The sequence below is a fragment of the Lepeophtheirus salmonis genome, chromosome 1 (assembly GCF_016086655.4).
Source record: "Lepeophtheirus salmonis chromosome 1, UVic_Lsal_1.4, whole genome shotgun sequence".
In the NCBI taxonomy this organism is placed as follows: domain Eukaryota; kingdom Metazoa; phylum Arthropoda; class Copepoda; order Siphonostomatoida; family Caligidae; genus Lepeophtheirus; species Lepeophtheirus salmonis.
Window position 1 is genome coordinate 28,661,647 of NC_052131.2, and position 21,482 is coordinate 28,683,128.

A 21,482-nucleotide genomic window follows, 5' to 3' on the forward strand; every position below is an offset into this window, starting at 1 on the left:
TCAGCAATTTCACATAAACTAGAGGCTCCTATATGGGAGATATCTACTTCTCAGACATCAAAATCCCACCTCGTATTCATGAACAAAATATGGTTTAATGAAAAACCTATTATTCAACCAAGAGTACAAGTAAATTGCACAGGTCCATTGATGATCCATTAAATAGCTGATACGGGGCTCAATTTTGCCTTTGTGGACAAGAAGATTTTTCCAAAACCTCGTCACGACTGCAAGACCTAATAAAAGCTTAAGATCATGGCTATGGCAGTGAATGCGGAATAAATTAATATCGATGGTACAGTTTTACTTGGCATATCAATAAAGAGTAAAGGTAAGAGTAGAAAAACTAGAGCAATGATCTACGTCCCCAAGCTATGAGTCTATAATTATCAATCGATGTATTAAAGTAGCTAAAGGTAATTAGCTGGTCATTTCCAACTTCAATAAATGCTGTGATGGTGAAGGAAAATTATTAAAACTGACTGAATCTGGCTGTTTGATACGCACGGTAACTTCAGAGAAACCAAGGTCATTGCACTTGAAGCTAATGATTCGAATATTCCTCTAACTAGAAAAGGGGTAATTGACAGATTTGCAACATCTAATATTACTACATCTGCGCATCACTAAAGCTGTAATTCTCATTCACCAGTGACTATTCACAGGAAAGATAAAGAGGAGGAAGATTTAACAAATGATGAGAGGATGGGTATCACAAAACGCATACCAAAGGGAAATTTATATGAATGGTGCCACAGAATGGTAGTAACTAGGAAATATAATATAAATCCTAGACATATGGTAGATTTGTCTCTACTGAATGAATAATGTAAGAAAGAAACCCACTCCATTATGTCTCCTTTCCATATGGCGATATCCAAACTACCAGAGACCTACAAAATAGTTAATGAAGCATGGAATGGCTTCAACAGTGTTCCAATTCGAGACCGAGCCCGTCAAATTACAGTTTTTATCCGACCTATAGGAAGATTCTTATACAAAAAAGCACCTCAGGGTTTTTGGTCGAGTGTGCATAGATATAATCAACGTCTTGATGAGATAATGAAAGATACTTTAAAAGAAGATATCGTTGTGTTGATGATACTCTAAATTATGATAAACAACTTGAGGATTATTGGTGGAGAATAGTCGATTTTCTGGAGAACATGGGGAATCAAGTATCCTACTAAACGAAAAAATTCCAATTTCCTAGGTTCTGAATATCTGATAACCGAGTTGAACACTTCCCCGTCTTTATTTAAACAAGTGGCTCAATATGGACAGATTACACATATAAGGGAATAATTCAAACCATTACTTAGTCCTAAAAGAGTATTTTCTCAATGATATTTTTTAGTGCAATTTAGCTGATAATCCAGAAAGTAGAGCATGGAGGTTAGATTTTTTAACCAGAAGATACCTACCTGTCTACAAACAGACTTGTCCATTAGAGGACTGGGATACTATCGGACTCAAAAACATTATCAGTGTCGTTGAGAATACCAGAAGGATACTTTGAAGTGAAAATTACACTTGTGGAATCAATACTTCTATCTAATACTGAAAAACAATATACACAGGTAGAGGGAGAAATGTTGGGAACAGTATGAGCTTTGGAACAAACAAAGTATTTTACTCAAGGATTCCCTGGGAAAAAATTGCAGATGTAACGAGTCAGAGCTTCTTTTCTAAGACACTGTTGATCATGATGGAAGGTAGAGTTCTGAAAGCCTAAGCAAATAGAAGAGTATAAACCCATATTGAAGTCTTTGTATCAAATGTGTGGTATGATTATTAGGAGGTATTACGGGAGATCAAAATTGAGCTATCACACATTCTGAACCCTCAAAAGTTGCGAATGGTAAATAAAAATCTATTTTACTCAAAAATCCCGGAGAAAAAAATTAACCCCCCCCCTTTTTGTCCGGAAAGGTTTATATATGAAATAAAAAACAAATTCAACGAAATAAACTTTTTTTTCTTATTTATAAAAAAGCTTTATGGGCATAAAAAATGAAATTGCACGCTATGTAATTTTTTTCTAAAGTTAAATTTCTTACTTCTATAGTGAGATAAACCTTGCGCGCCCCCGGATTTAGTGCGAAAATAGACGAAAAAGATAAAAATTACTAATGAAAAGGAGAAAATTATTCCAATACCTTATTTATTTTATTCTATATAAGTTAGTATATAATAATGTGGATAATTATCCTTAAAATTTGGACATTTTAAAAGGATTTTCACTAGATATTACTTGGATATAATTACAATGACACTGTTAATCATTCGCATAAAGTTATAACGTATTGGGAGTGTTAATTCTGTTTTTATTTTTAAAAGCATTTGATGAGTTAAATTGTGTTTTGTTCATTTTATGTTGTAAAGATATCAGCTTTGAGCTCACAGAATGGAGTTTCTTTCAATTATGATATAATTTATGACGTCAGTGAAAATGCCGTATAATGCTACTTCCCTGCTGAAGAAATTTGACTATCTAAAATCTAAAACAATAATTAACTTATAAGAGTACAAATATTATGTCACTTTTTTAAATATACACTGGCAGGGATTCTAGCAACTTCAACATCTCTATCTACACGTCTCAGACAGACAGATAAAAGTTTGCAAGTATAAGTATATTAGATGAAATAAATGTACATTCATTATTTCTTCATTAAGTTGTTTCATATTATGAAAGTGTTAGTTTATATGATATTTGATACTTTTCGTATAAATATTTATATATACAAGGGCAAGAAAGTTCAATATGTGTTAGCTAGTTTGAATTTAAAAATGTATTGAAACGAAACTTAGAACTGTTCACTCGATAACAATAATCAAATTCCCAGATTTAACTGTCTTTATAAACTAGCAAAAGATTTGATCAACACTTGCCTTACCAAGATCAAGACTATCATGACTTAGTCATAAGGAGATTGGAGCTTATCATTTAGTTAATTCAGGAGAATTGTTTCGAAGGTTCGTAGAGGAAATGATCTAATTTATCAAAGATGTGAATCCCCTGGAAAAATACAAATTTTTACGTTTATCAAATATGTAAAGATCATGGTGAGTAAAGATAATAAAAGCCTGATAGATATTAAAAAAACTATTTTTAACTGCCTTCATAAATATCTTAATCTCTGCGACAATGCACAAGATAATGAGAAGTGAGAACCATTATTTCTTTCATCAGAACGCTAAAATGGGAAAATTATATGTGCGAATAAAGATATCCAAACGGTAACTCATCATTGGCTACAACTGACTAATTTTTGTTCACTAAAGTAAGAAAGAGATTACTGGCCACTGTTTTGGGGCTGTACATGAAATCAATATTTCCTGGGGGGGAGTAATAAAGAGTCTAAAACAATATGTCTTTAAAGAAGGCTTGAGCAAATGGAAACATCCATAGAACGAGGTTCTCGATAGAGAATGTGATTTTTATTGAAAAATAACATTCATATTTAAAGTATGTATCTTAATTGGTAATTTAGTTATAAACTCACACGCATATTGAACTTTGTCAATGTAGTATGTCGTAAAATTATATATAAAATGTCAAATTGTAATTAGATTTGATAAAGTTTTCTGTGGAAATGAAATTTGAACTAATCACTCTTTGTCCAGAATATTTAATTAAAATTGTTTAAGTCAAAGTCTCGTGCATATTATGAAAAAAATCTCTTCTTGACATATAAGTCATGATTATAGTAAAAAAACAACATTTAAATAATTGATTCATTACGAAATATAATGTATATACATAAGGAGCTTATTGATTTGTCAAGATCATGCAAGATTACAACGCATATTTAAAATGACTGTGATTTTATACACATTATATATATACTATTTACTAAACAAATTATTTTCTTATCGAAAAAACAATTATTGTTACTCTTAAGAAATTACACACATCCTCTGTAATGAGAGATATGCTGTAGTTATCGACAATTTCCGGTTTGACATGCAAAATATATAACCAATTATGCTTATTCACTTTTTACTTCTTTAATTAGCTACTAATTGTTGTTTTGCCTCGTTGTTTAAATGACCAATCTATGAACATATTTATTCTTCTTTTTGGTATACTTTATCTGCATTTTTTTGTCACACCTGCACAAAATACTCAATTATTCGACAGAAAATAAATGTATATTTGTTGGAAATCTAGACAGATCTGAGACAGTTATGATTTTTAGTAAGCCATACTAATTCGGTCTTTTAAAGAAGTTCCATTTAAACTGGTCTCAAAAAAAAAAAAATTGGTAAAGATTAGTTGCAAAGAAAAATTCGACCTGGATTTAAACTTCTGTCTAGACCAATTTTATTGAATATTTAGCGATGACGTCAAGTGTGTTTAAAATTTTTGCACATTGGCAGAATGACGCCATATGAAGTTTAAAGTGTTTCTTAGGTGTACAACTCGTAAATTTACCAAAACAGTTACAACATTTTTTACACTGCCTCAATTATTTGGAGCTGGTTTGATTTAGACACACTTAAATTGAAGACAAAAACAATAATATTTCTTTGGTTCATATTCAAATATTTTTTCCAGAAATGGGGGGAAAACGTTTTTTAGTTATATAAGTTTGTAAACAAAGTAATAGAGAGTGGCGGCGTCTTGTGGCAAAATTATAGAACTCCCTTAATGTTAATATTATTAAATACAAAATACAGATTTATGTTACTCAGATAGAGGGTGCTGTAAATTTTATTTGTTACGTCTCCAAGCGACAGACTGTCAATACACCTTGCAGATAATAGGTTTTTTAGTTTGCCGATGTCCTAAAGTATTGAAATGCAACTGTTGGTGAATTCATAGGCAGTATCAGTGTTGAATAAAGCAATATATACGTGAAACAGGAACGTAACTAGGGTATATATATATTTTTTTTCAACATTAACAAAAAAAAAAAAAAAATATACATATTTTGGTCTATCTTAATAACATTTTTGGTAATATTTATCGAATGAGTTTTTTTATATATATAATGATGATTTATTCTTAAAATTACATTTTTCGATTAGGCCCAATTTTATTTTATTTAATTAAGTTAGGTATTTTTAGAATATCGCTTTTTATTTCTAAATGTCCTTTTAAAAAATAATACAATTTTATTTTCGTAAAAAAAACATGCAAATTTTTTTAGTCGAGTTTATTTTAGGGACGACATGGATTATTTTTTCAAGCAAATCCATAAATAATCTAAAATGTCCGAATTTTTTAATTCAACAGCCTTTCACCGTTTACAAGTATCACAAACCATTAATATCATATATCTAGAGAGTTATGACTATTATATTTCATTTCAAATTTAAATTAATTAATTAAGGAGGATAAGTAGGCCTCCTCCGTAGTCACGAGCCTGACTACCTATTAAAATAAAATATCCATCCTGGGATCCAAGGTAATTGCAGAGTTTTTCATTCATTGTTGAATTCACATTGGTATTGAATATCTTGTAAATGCAACGTATTCAACCTACATAAAGAAGACAAACTCTACAAAATAATAAGGGTTTAAGTGGTTTTTTAAATCCCAAAAAACAAGGTCATCAAAATAATAAAATATGTTTATTTAAGTACAATATTTTTTTTACATTTCATGAAGAGGAGCTACTGATACTATAGCGTATATTGTTAAAATAGAAATAGGATAGCACTGCTCATAATTAATCATTTGTGAATTGTATAACAATATTAATATATATAAATATTAGCATGAATATAAATACAATGAAATGACTGAGTGATGATCAATAGTAAACTGTTACAACATAATAATTTAAAAAGAGTCGAAGTTAGTGTAGATATGAACTAATGATCAATTATGATGTATTAAATAGAGACATAGTTTTTTTACTTCAGAGAACTAATTAATTCATTCATGTTTTTTTTAATGATGAGAAAGGACATAGATAAATAAATATTCAAATGAAACAAGTTGGTAAATATCTTGAAATAAATATCATTTGTAAACAAAAGGGGGTTTCTAGCTGCATCAGGAAAGAGAGGGTCAGCTATTGGTTATTTTACTATGAAAATTGAAATTATTAGCATTTGATAAAAAATATTTCAGTTTTCAAAAAATGTACTATTTATTAAGTCTTCTTGAATACAGGTTCTAGAAAATGTCTTTAATCCTACAAAAATGAAGGATCATATATGGATTTTTTTTTCTTTTCTTCAATTGCTTTATATTATAGGTAAAACTTAAGTATAAGACTTATATTATAACTTCAAAATAATTGCTAAAAAAAGGTCAAATTTGATTCTTTTTTTTAATTAAATTTGAAATCCTTAGCAAAAAGTTTATTCCTTGGTTCAAACATGACAGTTACCCAAATTATTCCAGCAAATTTGCATCCTCGTGGCTTCATAGGATTAAGATTAATGTTTGGACTGTCCTTAGCTCAATCCAGACCTCAATCCTATTGAAAATCTTTTGGGCGAGTTAAAAAAACGGGTTCATGCCATAGAACCCAAAAATATCTAAGAATTCGAGTCATTTAGTATTGAAGAGTGGCAAAGTAATCCTTCTACTACTTGCTTGAACTTAATTACACATTATAATGAAAGATAAGTTGAAGTTATCAGAAATAAAGGTTACACAATTACTATTAATTAAAGGAGGGACAATACTTTTGCTTTGTATTTTTTTAGACTATAGCCTCTAAAATAAAATATATAATTTTTTTTGTTTATCAAAGTAGACAAAGTTTAGATAATTCATTAACAATAAACATTTATTATTATTATCATTTTATCCTATCGTGTTTTTTTTTGTAATGATAATTGTGTATCTAAGTAAAAATGTGGGTTACCAATACTTAAGCACTTGGTTGTACGTGTGGATACTACTTTGGTCGTATAGAATGTCTATGGAAGAATAAGTCATTTGTTTGAATTATGGAAGACCAAAAAGGATGAAATAGTCATTCTCTCTTTATACAAATGGTATGAGCTATGATCACCTAAGTGAAATACAGTATTATGAATTAAGTGACAGATAGACAAAAGTGTATCCATGTGTCTCTCAATTCATCTTTTCATAGACTTGTCTCGGAGTGTGAGGACTTAAAACTAAATCGTATTATGTGGAAACTTTGCTTTAGGTCGATATAACTTCATATCGGACTCGTAAAATTGGCACTTGAACTCTGAAAACGTTTGTTCCATGACCATATAAGGATCTATGTGCAACTGCGATAGCAAGATGTGATGTATTTGTTTCCATAAATTGATAGTTATCGTCTTCATGTAGCTATTTTGGGATAATCTTGTAGCCAATCATTTAATCAATTCTATTAACGCAGCTGAGGAAAGAAGTGCAATGAGTAGGATCATAATAGTCCAAATTTATTCTTTAAACCACGGGCAAACCTACCCATTCGATTTTTATAGCAACTGAACTCTCTTCTACCCGAGAGTTGCTACGTTTATGAATCTTTTTCAAATAACACCTAAAAAAATATGATTAATGAGTTTTTTGGGGGTCGAAGTAATTTTGCCACCAAATGTGTTTGCCTCCATTAATTTTGGCGCATAATTTTTAACCTATTGTAATATCGCCCCTTGGAGACGCTGTCTTTTTGCGTTTTTATATCAGAAGCTCAAACTTTGTTGAAATATTATTTTTTTTCTATCGATAAAGTTTCTTCCATTTCTTAATCCTGAATATAAATAAGGTCCTACTAGTCAATCAGTCTTTTCCAAATGAACACGTGTTCCCGGATCTGTTACTTCTTACTCCTTCCTTATAAATACTATTCCTTCATTATTTTTTAGCTATTTTCTTCTTCCTCTGATCTATAGCTGAGGTATTTAAGATTAAAAGTAAATTTCGAACCTATAACATAAAAACATATAGCAGATTAAGTTTCATGTCGAAAAAATCACTAATAACGAATGATCCTAAAATATATATCCTAAAATTGTACAAATGTATGTAATGTACAAAAAATGTATAAATAAAGAGATAACTTTTTTAAATTCACTTACCTACATATTTGAATGTCCCGTCTTAGGATAATTGGCCCGGTATTTAAGACCGTCGGTCCTTATAATTTTTCCTACAAATATCAATTGTTTCTTAAATAAAATAAAATATATGAGATATATATTAAGATTATTGCACATATCTTGCAAAAAATACTATTTTTTTCATTATAATAGAATATAATACGAACATAATCTTACGTAGTTATTTAAGCTATTCTATCATACAAAGGAATAACTTTAAAAAAAGAAGGAAAAACGCCCTTAATGACGTCACGAGGGATCGATTTTACCTTCTTTAATGACCGACAAGTGGGACTGGACCGTGGTCCCCACTCCTAAATAAGGACCGACACAAAACTAGTGTGTTAAGTTTTTAAGTTTTTCTTGGTGGAGGTGATAAAATGAGTCTCCCAATATTGGCTTAATTAGCCGTTTTCGAACAAGCTATTTCGTACTATCCATTACGAATTACACCCGAACAAACCTTGAATTATATTAATTTTTGATTACTATAAAACGTTTTGTCCGTTCGACATTTTGTCCTTCTACGATTTATCTTTCGATGTTATATCTGAGGACCAACAAAAAGATATGGAAGTGTGCGAGGAGAAAGTGTATGTCAGACTTATGGTGTTATTGAATAAGACCCTTGTGAACATTAAGGGGAAGGGAAAAAACTAATTATAGCTAAAAAGCAGAAAACCTTCTATATTTAAAATAGTATTAGTGCAAGGAAAATACTATAGTTATATTTAAACAAATATTTATAAGGATTTTTTAAAAAAATATAACTTTTATATTGGGGAATTCTTGCTCCAAAGATTTAACACCAAGACGATCTATTTAAAAATGAATGAAAAAGAAAAAAGAGCACACTTACCAACTGTTTTCCTTGTTCTAAAATGTAGACGGTGTTTTTTCTCTACATAAATCTCATTCTAATTGTAAAAACTATTATATCCTTACCGATTCAACGTGAATAAGTTACACACCATATTTTTTTCGTTTACTTCAAAATGACGTCTTTAATTATAATATATAACTTTTTACTCAAGTTTCCTTTTAAATAGTTTTCATTTTATTTATTCCCTTGAAATAAAAAAAATTAACCTTGAGTTCAAAAATTAATATATTCCCATTATAATACATAATTACATGATAAAAAATAAATTGATAAATACACGTTTCTTGAATACAGTATATTTTTTATAAATACATTTTAGTATACGAAGCATTTAAATAAATACCTTGCAAACAATAATACAGGGTCATTGTGAAGGCGGGAGAGGCGTGATAATTTTAAATGAGAGGGGGGTATGTCACTTACTCTATATGCCTTAGACTGTACCATAATGACAAAAGTTGGGAATTTGTTATCGCGGGATGTTTTTTATTTTATTCCTCTAAACAAGAAAATAACCATCAAACGTCCAAAAAAAAGAAAAAATGGTCCCTACATGTCCGAATTTTTTCATAAATATTTGTAAAATTTAAAAAAAATGATATTTTGATGTTGCTTCTTAAAATGTATACATTTGAATCCACTTACTGATTTTTCTTTCATAAAGATTTATAAATTTTTGAAATTTTAGCATTTCGTTCAATTCGTACTTACAAAAACTAAAGAAATCAAAGTTTATGTTTTTTTTTTTTTTTCTTTTTTTAAATATGATTTAAACGGGATGCACACGTTTAGTAACATTTATTTAAGCGAGGGTCATCTTAGCAACATTCATTTGAGCAAGCTCCATTTCAGCGACATTTTCATATTGGATTTCATTTCAACTGTGTAAGCATATTTGGAGGGATGAATTTACAAAACATATTGAGTGGGATGGCATTCAAGCACTTTGATCAATGGGTATTCTTGGAGTAGGATCTATAAAAAAAGGATGTGCATTCTCATTTTCGTTGTTCAATGTTAGGATAGTAAACCATTCATTCATGAGCTATTTTTGACTTGCTTCAAAACTATATTACTTGTATTTTGTTCTTTTTAGGAGAAGGCTTCATAGGCGTTGGGATGGATCTTTTTGGGTGCTCTTTCCACGCTCTGCTAGCTTCATTCAATTTAAAAATATTCAGCATTCTTAAATATCAAAATAAAACTATAGATAGTCCTTATCCAAAGCTATTAGGTATTTTGCTCCAATTTTCTATTAAGTATTATTTACTGTGATACGAATAACCAATTAAATATGCCTCTTTCGATGGGTATATTTTACTTTAAAAAATGTCCTAGATTTGAATGTAACCTTTATAAATAAGCATATTTTTAAGTTTATGGCCCTGTTTTTTCAATATATTTTAAGTGTGTCATAGAAATTAAGTATTTGTGTATGTCCCACCAAAATAAACTGCCTGTTGGTGATTATGACTAATTACTTATGGGAGATAAATTTTCTAATAATTATTTGAAGTAATTTCTCAAGAATATTATAACTAGTAATTCGAGGTATTAATTTTTTTCCTCTAAAAATTTATGCAAAAACACAATACCCTATGTCGTGAATTGTTCATGTATCTTTCAAGATTACAATATCCAATTCAGGGATATATATATTTTTGCAGTCTACTACCGATAAACCCCATCATTTGATATCCAAATAAAGGAATGCATCATGCACTTGTAAAACAGAACCTGTATATAAAATCATGAGGAATAGGTAAGAAGATAAAAAATGATTTATTTAGGGTTTCAAAATATTAAGAGCTAATGAATTATTCAAATTACATATCACTTTCAAAAAATTTCTTAAGGTTGTATTTATCTTTTTTACCCAAGAATTGCTCATTAATTAGTATTATAAATTCAAAAGAGACATACATTTAAAATACTATATTTCAATGTCTATCAAGCTTTGGAAAAATAATATTCTAAATTATTTATCAAATCTAAAATATTTAAATGATTTTCCTTATCAGGAGTGTAACCGGGATTATATTTTGGGGGCTTATATTTAAAAAAAAATATTTCTACTACCTTGGGACATATAAGGGGGTACTGTTCAAAATATCGGAGATGAAGCTTCCACGTTCATTAGGAAAAATTATAAATTTAGTACAAACCATAAGGAGAGATAATAGTACTCCTTCATAGCCAGTCTTTTGGTGTAGATTTGAAACTCCACCCAACCTTAGAGTTACAATCTCAGGAGAATCAATCTTATTGTTTGATTCTGGATTGATGGATGCAAATCGAATAATTATTTATTCAACTAAAAAGAGTATGGAAATAATGAGAAGATACTAACATTGTTTTAAGAATGTAACTTTTAAAGTTAGTCTATTATATTTTATTAATTATTTACGATAGACGTACTAGTCATAGACACAGTAATTCTATGTGAATGTGAACTTCTTTCAAACAAAAAGTCGTGAGACATACAGTAGATTTTGGGATTGATTAATGAGGAAAACATATGGAGTTATATTTAATCCCATCAGTGTATTAGGTGATTTTGAACTAAACACTATATCTACAACTAAGGATGTTTTCCCTTTTACTAAAATTGGTGGATTTTTTATTTTTTTTTCATTTAGGTCAGTCGTTGTGGAGGCAAGTTCAAAAGTCAGGGATACGATAAATTTATATTGAATTCAAATATACACTAACTAAAATATAGAGTTTTATTGTACCTTTCCTACCTCCTGATATAATTATAAATGCTTTTGAGATCCTCCAGAAATATTTATTGAGGATCTCAGAGTCATTATCGATTATTTTGAAGATAATTACATCGGAATATATATGGGAAGAACAGGAAGAGAACCAAGATATCAACCATCTTTATGGAATATGAATAAAAGTAAGGAAGAAGGTTTACCTAGAACAAATAAGGCCTTAGAGTTTTCGCATATGGCTTTCCAGTCTTCCATACAGAGCCTTCACTTTGAAAGCTTATCCAAACCATCATTAAGGAAAATGGCTTACAAAAAATTGTTTTCCAACAAATTATATCAGGATCAGTTCCTTTGCCCCCCTAAATAAAATGATAGATGATGCATTAAATAATTTAATGCAAAATATGAATAATATGCCTATTCTTGATTGTTTACGTGGATGCGTGCGCGCTAAATATAGAAATAAGTCTATAATTTGAAAATTGAATTATTTTTAACTTATTTTAATATATGATACCACAAAAGTAGAAGGTAAATATTTCAAGTAGCCATTACAAAGGGAGGGATGGACGGGTACATGGAAGAAAGTTAATGAAAAGATGGAGAACTAAACGAATAAAATGTGAATCGTTATTGGTGAGATCCTTCTACATACTAAAAAGGTCAAGATGGGTACGTACAAGACGATAGATTGGTAAAAGTATTATAAATACAAGTTGTAACTAATACTAATATGCTACGATATACATGTATCAAAGTAAAAATACATTACAGCTGATCTATCATCTATAACAATAAATAAAACTGATCAATATTAGACTTTTTACCATTTTTGTTGCACACATGAAACATACAAACTAAACACATTTGGAACAACCATGTTGGTAAGTGTGAGTAGATATTCGTATGATATTGATTTCATATCAGCAAATGCACTAAATAGTTAATTAGTTTTAGGGTTAAAAAATTTTTTATATCTAATTCAGAATAAGTGTATCCATTTATTTTATTCTATAATTCGTAACATCTATAAAACCAATCAACATAACAGTCAATTAAAGAAAATCATCATTTGGTGCAATAATTAAATTATCATCTTACGAATAATCAAATTTACTAAATTATTTAAAAAATTCCACTATCTAGGTATTTCATAGGTTTCCGATCCATATTCTTAATGAGAAGACTTCAAAATTTTATACATTTATCGTTAATGATAGTGAGTTGATTTTGTCCTTAAAGAATGCTAACTATTTCTAAATTCAATAAATCTAGCAGAGTGATGAAAGAATAACCAAAAAGATCCGTCCAAACCCCGTGAAGCCTTCTTCTAACAAGAACAAAATACAAGTACTATAATTTTAAATCAAGTCAAAAATGCCTCATGAATGAATGACTATCCTGACATTGGATAACGAAAATGATCGGAGATTGCACATCCTTTTTGTTTAATATCCTACTCCAAGAAAACTTATGGATTGAAGTATTTGAATCAATTTGATTTTGAACACCGCCATGGGGAGACATTAGTGATAACGTTTAATAATGATGTAATTTATTTAATAATATTTACTGTATGAAAATGTCGCTGAAATGGAGATTACCCAAATGAATACTTGATCAAATGAATATTGCTAAGATGACCCTTGCAAAAATAAATGTTTCTCAAATAATCAGACACGAATTTAAAGGTAAACGCTTCGGAGACCTATTTGATGGTAGTGGCACACGGTGGGCTGAGGGTTCACTTTTTGAAGGATCTTATCGAACATGAAAGTTTCTAGTACTCTACCTTGACTAGAACATATGAACTTAACAATTCAATACTTCTTAATCATGGGGACGAGGCTCATCGTTTGGCCATGAATGAAAGCAAATGGGACACTAAAAATATAGGAGCGGAGTACTACTGGAAAACATAAATGATTGTCTTAAAATATCTGTGTTAATAATGTTATATATATATATTAAAAAACGGAGAGCCAAAATAGCGGAACGCTTACAAGCCTGAACATGTATATATTTATACCTATATATACACTCCTACGCTTACATTCAGGATAGATGTGGTAACCCACCTTAAGTATGACTTATGAGACAGGGGCAGTGTTTTCTTGGGGGGGGCCTGTATAATATTTTTTTCTTACAATTTTCCAACTTATATCATTTTTTTTATTTTAAAATGGAACTAAAAAATTTAAAAAAATATATAGACTCTTTCATTTTCCCTTTTTAATCAGTAATTTGGATTTTTTCGAATGACAGTTTTTTTATGACCCCTTTTTTTTTTAATAAAGTCATTCCTTTTTTGGGGCCCTTTTGCTAAACTGTGTCAAAATGTTTTTTTTTTTTTTCAAATAATATTATATTAAGTTGATATAAAGTCCAAAATGTTTTTTTTCTGTTTTTTTAAGTCATTTCATAATTAACTCAAAAATCTTAAAACTGAGAAAAAAATATTTCATGGAGTTTGCATCCTACCCCTCTTGGGCCAAGGGACCTATTTTGAGTGCTGTTATTCCATAATTTTATGCAAGACGTTGTAGGGGGGGGGGCACTTAATGATGGTTTTATAAGTATACCTATAAACTTAAAAATCTAAAAATATAACAAAAGTCAAAAAAATAATAATACATCCTTTTCTTGTGATACGAACTTGAGCTCAGATTTTTCACGAAATCATGAGATGACAGTGGCTTCAAGTAAAACTTTATATATTATCATTGGTTGGACTTTAGACGAAGGAGGATAAAAATAGCGAAAATATATTTCAGTGTTCCAGGATTCAACAAATAGAAAATACTTATTTATTTTTTTCACACATATGTAAGCAGTAAAATAGGAAGGAGGAAAAAAAAAGGCCACACAAATTATTAAATATGATTCCATATTTTATTTGCCAAAAAAGTTACCACATTTTAGAGTCCGGGAAAAATGAGATTTCAACTGTCGGAAAATTTGAAAAATTCTACTACCCACCCTGGCCCTGATATAGACTTTCACGGAGATTTATCATAATCAAAAGTACTTTTAGTGATAGAAATTAAGTACATAATTTGTTATAGACAATGTAGGGAATTATTATGGTGTTAAGGAAACAAATATAATCTCTCTTATACCCTCAAAAAGATGGAACTAAAATAAGAATTAATAAATAAATATATATATTTATGTATTAATTAAATAAGCAAATATCAAGATATATATTGGAATAAACTATCTAACTAGCGTAAACTATCGTCCATCCCTGTGTGTGTTCTTTTTTACAGTTTGACTAAGGTCCAACATGAAATAATAAGTTGAACTCTCTGTTTTTCTAATTGACTTTTTCTCTCTTTTTCTTTATTCTTTTTCCTCTTTACTTCTCTAGCTAGCTTACTGCCGTACTTGCCTCACTCTCAGTTCCTTACAATAAATAACGAGGGATCACAGAATGATCACTCCTTCGGGCGTGTAAATTCTACTACAACTTTACTACAATGTAATATAAAAAATACAAATATAATGAACGTTGTAATAACTTTTAGTTGTGTATCGTAGTTTGTGATATTCGAACGTTCTTATTTTAAATATATCGAATTAAACCATTAAATAGTATTTAATATTATTATAAAAGGTATTTAGTGAATGTGTTATTATTTGAAGATTAATAATCATGGTGAGATTAACCGAAGAAATGATTGTGGCTCGGACGAGAGTCTCGGATATGTCAAGTGTTACAAAACTTAACTGTTGGTGAGTCAATTTCTAATAATTTTTTTATTTTAATTGTAACATTATATACTATATCTAAATAATGAATAAATACGAATCAAAGGGGAAGCCGTTATTTACTACTATACAAAGCAGAGAATGTTATCATTCTTATCTACATACTTTTAATTTATTTCTTATGACTTTTTGGAATAGAAAGTGTAAGATAATATGTGGTCTAATAATGAGATACTAAATATTTAAAAAATTTAAGGTATATTTTACAATATATATATATAATATTATTATATCATTATGTAAGTAAAAAAACCAATAATTCATTTTAAATATTTTTACTTTGCTTGAAGCAAATTTCAGTCATTATTTTCTTATAGTTCAAGGCTATATTCTTATTTATTTATTTTTTGGATACATATATTATGTAGATATATCATGTCCTGTATCAGTTGTGAATTATACAAGAAGATTATAGACGGTAACAATTTGTAACAAACTCTATTTATTTAATAATACAAGTCAATTTCATGTATTACTATAAATTGACGTAATTTTATCGTATTGGCTCTTATATAGTTATGTTATTATATATTGTACATACAACCAAGGACAGCCGCGTCCGCAGGAGTAGGGCTGTCGCCCCCCCCCAATTATATTTCTTTCCTAAAAATTTAATATTAGAATTTTTTCCAAAAGTTTAATATTTCAATTTTTTAACAGCATTTTTGTAATTGTAAACGCAATCTAAAAACGTAGCCCCCAAAATATAATCCTGCTGATGTCCCTGAGGGATGTACCCAGGGTTGGTGGGACTGTCGCCCCCCTCTCGAAAATAAAATCTTCATCAGGCAAAAATGATATGTTTGTGAAGAAGAGTTGATATATTGCATATTACGTGGAAATTCTCTAAACTCAAACTCTACCAATTTCAAAAATTAGGTTATTTTCCTAACACGAACTCTACTTGGGGTTGATTCAAAAACTCAAACTCGACGGAATTTGAAAATTTTATCTCGAATCCAATACTAAAAATGCCTAAATGATAAGTACTCTTTGGTCATTATAGAGTTCAAATCCCCAAAATTATATAACTCACAAATAAACATGTACACAACAAAAGACGCATTTACGAATGACCGAGCTGTGTGCCATTGAATTTTCTTATGCATAATAAAATTTTGTAATTTTGTTAAAAAAAGTCGAAAATGATGTCATTAATTTATTAAATGCCTCATGGAATTTCCGTTAAAACATTATCATCCACACAGAGATTCTAATTTATTCGTTTAAATCTTTTTATTTTATTTTTTACTTGCTTAATATACATTGAAATCTCAACTTGTTACAGCATATACATAACATACATGTTTTTGTAGTGTCGGGTTTTGGTCTAAAAATTCTAGACCGGGGTGATTTTAAGCGTATATAACTAATTTAGTCCGCTTAAAAATCTGTCTGGACCGACATTAAAGAAAAATTCGGCCAAGATCGATTACACAAAACAAAATTGCTCTAGATTGGGCTTATATAAAATTTGTTAAGGGCTAATTCTACAGATTTTTATTTTTTTAATGGCCCTTCAGTTGGTTAGATGGAGTTACATTGATTAAGTATACTTACTCTAACTCACTTAGAAATATAGAAGTCCATATACATAAATCATATTTCTATAACTCATAAATTAGAATCAGGGAGAAAATTGGTACATAAATTGAGACCGTTAAAAATTTGTCCATGATTCAAAAAGGATAAAATTTTGATCTAAGGCTGAGATCGTACTCTGGGTCGAAATATTAGTGTAAATTGGTCCAAAAAAGATTGTTGTTTGACAGAATTGAAAAAAATAAAACAGTTTTTAACCGAGTCTCAATTCTAATATATATATATAACTATGTACTAACTGGTTCTCGACTGGAAAATTTAGTAAATTAACAAGGGAGCTTTTTTTATAAAGTTATATAAAAAAGCTTCCATGGTAATCGATGTATTTTTTCTATAACACAAACAAATGTTCTGTCTTTTCTAAAAATAAGTAGTTTATTTTATATGTTAGATCAACCAAGTACGGATTTTTTTGTAGACCTGGGTTTTACTTTGATATTGGTCATAACGTAATTTAGACCAAATTAGTTGGGGCCAACAAAAATTGGACCGTTCAGACCGAAACCCAACAATATTAATGACACATTTAAAACTTATGCTACTAAATATACTAAATTGGTATAGAAATCAGTACTTGAAGTATAATTACATCATAAAAATTATTAGTCCCACAATGACAAAATGGTTCTTAATAAAAGAAAAAAATAGTTTTCTAATTTTTAAAAAGTCTTCCAATTTTTTGAGCTAGGCCCAACAAGTCAAAAAGTATTTGAATACCGATACAAAATTTGTAGCCCAACTAGTTTGAAAATATATTGGTATCTTGACTAGAAAATATTAATTTTTTTGTCAGCCTTTAAATGTTGTTTTACTTGTTGTGAGTACATTATTTTCATCTTGTACTATTTATAGCAAAAAATATTGTGAAATTAAGGGTATGTCCTGTTTATCTGCTCTATTGCAAACTATGCTAATTTTTATATTCATAATTGAAGCACATGATGAAGTTTGATTGAATAACTTCTCTTGATGTGTTTTAAAAAAAATCCGTAAAACGCCTTCAATTAGTTAGATGTTTTACTGATGGGTTAATTTTAAGATTTAAATATATGTACAATGTACATAGGCAAATACTCATTTGATCAAAAACCAAAACCAAAAAAAAAAAAACTAACAATACAAACGTTGTGAACATGTAAAGGCAAAAACAATAATTGAAAATTGAATTAGATAATAACAATTTTTTTGATCAGATGTCAAATATGGGAATATATGTAATTATAACCTCAGAGTAATTTTAAGTTGGATAGATTTTCTTTTGGATATGAATATATTTTTGCTCAATTTGAAGCTTTAAATCGGACAGTTATTACATTACGACCCAAAAGGCCTTGATGAAGTGTAATTACATATCCTTGATATTTAGATATTTATTTTCAAAATCATATATACATACTACATATATCTTCACAAACATAATCAATTAAATTGAATTATGGAGATTAAAATATTACGTATGATTTTAATTATACATGATATTTAGAAATGAGTATAACAGACATGCTTTTTACAGACTTTGAAACCATAAAAAACGTACATTCAGAAATACATTTTTAACTTACAATTAGTATTGACTACGTAAAAATAAATAAGGTATTATTGTGTCAAAATTGACCATTTTAAGACTGCTTGTAGAATCTCACATTTTAAATTACGGACTAAATGTTGTATTTTTATTGATCTGTGTACATAAAAAACAATAAAGTTGTTTAGAAAAAGGTCCAAGTAATTTTTTTTTGGTTTCATTTGTGGATCCGTCAATAGCACGTTTTTATATGACGTTAGCATTGTTACTGTCGGCCATTTTGGGAGCCATAGCAATCAAATTTTATCAGAATAGAAACCCTAAATTAATTAAGATTAAGGAAATTGTGAACTACTGCCGTGTATTTGGATGTCAAAATAGGACTAACAAATAAACGCCCTAATTTTTAAAAAAATCTTTATCTTTGGAACGGTTATTTTTATTATTTATCACACTCAAAAATGTTACACACATTCTGTAGATAGTAACTAAACTATTACATTTGTATGGATCAGATACATTTCTTCATTTATCCTTGTTTTTGTGTTCCCAATCGATTCATAACAAAATGAATTGTAGAAAATTATCAATTTCTTTTGGATTTTCATAATGTACTGAAAATTATTTCTTCTGCTTGTCATAAATATTTCTAATTAAATTACGGAATCATTTTGCCTCTATATATTTGAAGGTAAAGCGACAAAGAACCTCCTTCAAATAATATTATTATTTAATATGTCCTTGTGATATTTTTTTATCAGTATTAGCTTCTTTTTATAAGTGTATATTTTTCATTACTTCGTTTTGCATTTGTACATAATTTAACTCATAACTATTTTCTATAATAAAAGTCTTGCTTATGAAAGAGTTAATAGGTATTCATGCGTACAATAAAATTAAATAATAATTATAAAATTGATATCTGAATGTACGTTTTTAAGGCTTCAAAATCTGTAAAAAAAAAACAAGTCCGGTATACTCGTTACAAAATATACACTCTATATATACTCGACAAAAAATTTAATTATTTAAATTTTTGTTTCAGAGTGTGTACTCAAAAATGTCCCATTAAATTTTTTGATATATCTCAATCAAAATAATAAAATTCATCATCTTCATCAAATGCATTTGGGTCGAAAAGGCATTATGAAAATTGTTGGAGTAAATGTCCTCTTTTTGGGGATTACAAAATGGTAAAATGATGTATTAGGAACTGTTAGGATCCAAGGTAGGACTGAAATTACCAAGGATTTGATCAAATATCCTGTGAATGGTCTCATTCAGGCTTTTATCAGTTTTAGGTCAAGGTTCGAGGTTGTATTTAGTATATATCTGGCTCGTCAATGCAAAAGCAAGTTAAAAAAATTTATGTCAAAACTTGATTCTGGATTCAACACTCGACAAATTATGATCAATAAATTATTCTTATTAACTGTTTGGAGGTGCTGCAAATTGCACTTAAATTAGCTAAAGTGGATTGTCACAATACAAGAGTGATATACAGATAGGTTTTATTTGAAAGGCCATTTTGGGGCCAATATATATCTGACAGATACAAATAAAGGTTTTAAACTAAAACTAAAATTATTGAGTATTTTAACTTATCCTTTCACATTTGAATAATACTATGCCTAAGATTGACTGAAATATGTCTATGAAATATTGGTTTGTATGAATACATTAAATAAAAACTACATTTGGATTTTCTCATTTTCTTGATTTTTGTTCAAGATTGTTTTTATGTTGATGTACCACATATAGGATTTTTTTTTCAAATATATACATTTTATATCCTTCGAAATTTCATTGTGATGCGTCCATTCAATATAAAGTTAGGTTATCAAAATGGAACTTTCTGTTTAACCATCTTGTATATTATATAGATCAATTTTCCTATATTTTCCATACCTTTCTTTATTTTTATTCTTAAAACTTTTCATTGTGGGATTGATAAAGAATCAATATCTCCAAATTACATCTATATACAGGGTAACCACTATTTGGTTCATATTGAAATTAATTTAATTTACTAACATTACAAGTACAGATACATATAAAATTTACATAATAGGTGCCCAAGATTATGAATTTTTCTCCATAAAATAGGCATTCAATATGGTGGTCCTTGGCCTGAATGGTATCCTTCAAACGCTTTGGTATTCCTTCCAATATTGCACTCCTTTGTCGTCTTCCTCAAGCAGCAAAAGATTTCCTCCGGATCTTGTTACTTGATGAGAGACGTGGTCCTCACACTTATTTTTCTTGCTAGGCCTGGCTTTCTGGCAAAAGTGCTAGTCTTTTAGAAGCGTTGTTTAAAAGGAATTTTTAATATCTATAAATGGATGAGTTTCCGAAGAAAGTGAAAAGATCATCTTTTAAATCTCAATTATGAGATGCACATATTATATACAAAAAATGAAATTGAATTCTTATTTTAATACATTTCTGATAAGACATATAAGGGGGAAAGTTTAAGAATACTGAACATTATAAAAAATTGCTCCTTTTACGTAAAAAAATACTTCCCTAAATTGTGTGTAATTTGCTTTGTCTTCATTTTCTCCTTATTGTTCTCATGTTATTGTTGTTTTCTAAAACTGTTAACTTTTTGTTACAAAAAAACAAACTTTTAACATTCTTTATAAATGTTTTTATTATTGTCATAAATTACCAGTTTCTTCGCCACCGGTATTTTTTTTTTTTTTCAAATTGCTGTATCATTTTGATTTTAATGTTTAAAAAAACTGCAAATATACCTAGGGTTGTGTACACTGTACGATACACTTTCTTTTCATATAATACTTGAATATTAGTGATGTACTTGATTCATAAGTATCGAGTTCAAATTAGTTTGTTCATCCTGTTAATTTAGTTAAAAGGGTAACTTAATAGAGGTTGCAGACTTAGTTAATGAGTAATATTCAAGTATGAGGCTCTGTGCACAATTTTG

General features: G+C 29.0%; 1 protein-coding gene across 6 annotated transcripts in view; it reads left to right on the forward strand.

The window, feature by feature from the left end:
- The first annotated feature begins 15,161 nt into the window (after positions 1–15,161).
- The window catches only part of LOC121117918 (uncharacterized), an 87,375-nt gene continuing 81,054 nt past the window's right edge, over positions 15,162–21,482 (forward strand). For all 6 annotated transcript variants that reach the window (XM_040712448.1, XM_040712468.1, XM_040712454.1 and 3 more), the window contains exon 1: positions 15,162–15,369. In XM_040712448.1, the coding sequence (XP_040568382.1) occupies positions 15,290–15,369 (80 nt within the window). In that variant the 5' untranslated portion in view covers positions 15,162–15,289. The remainder of the gene's footprint in view (positions 15,370–21,482) is intronic.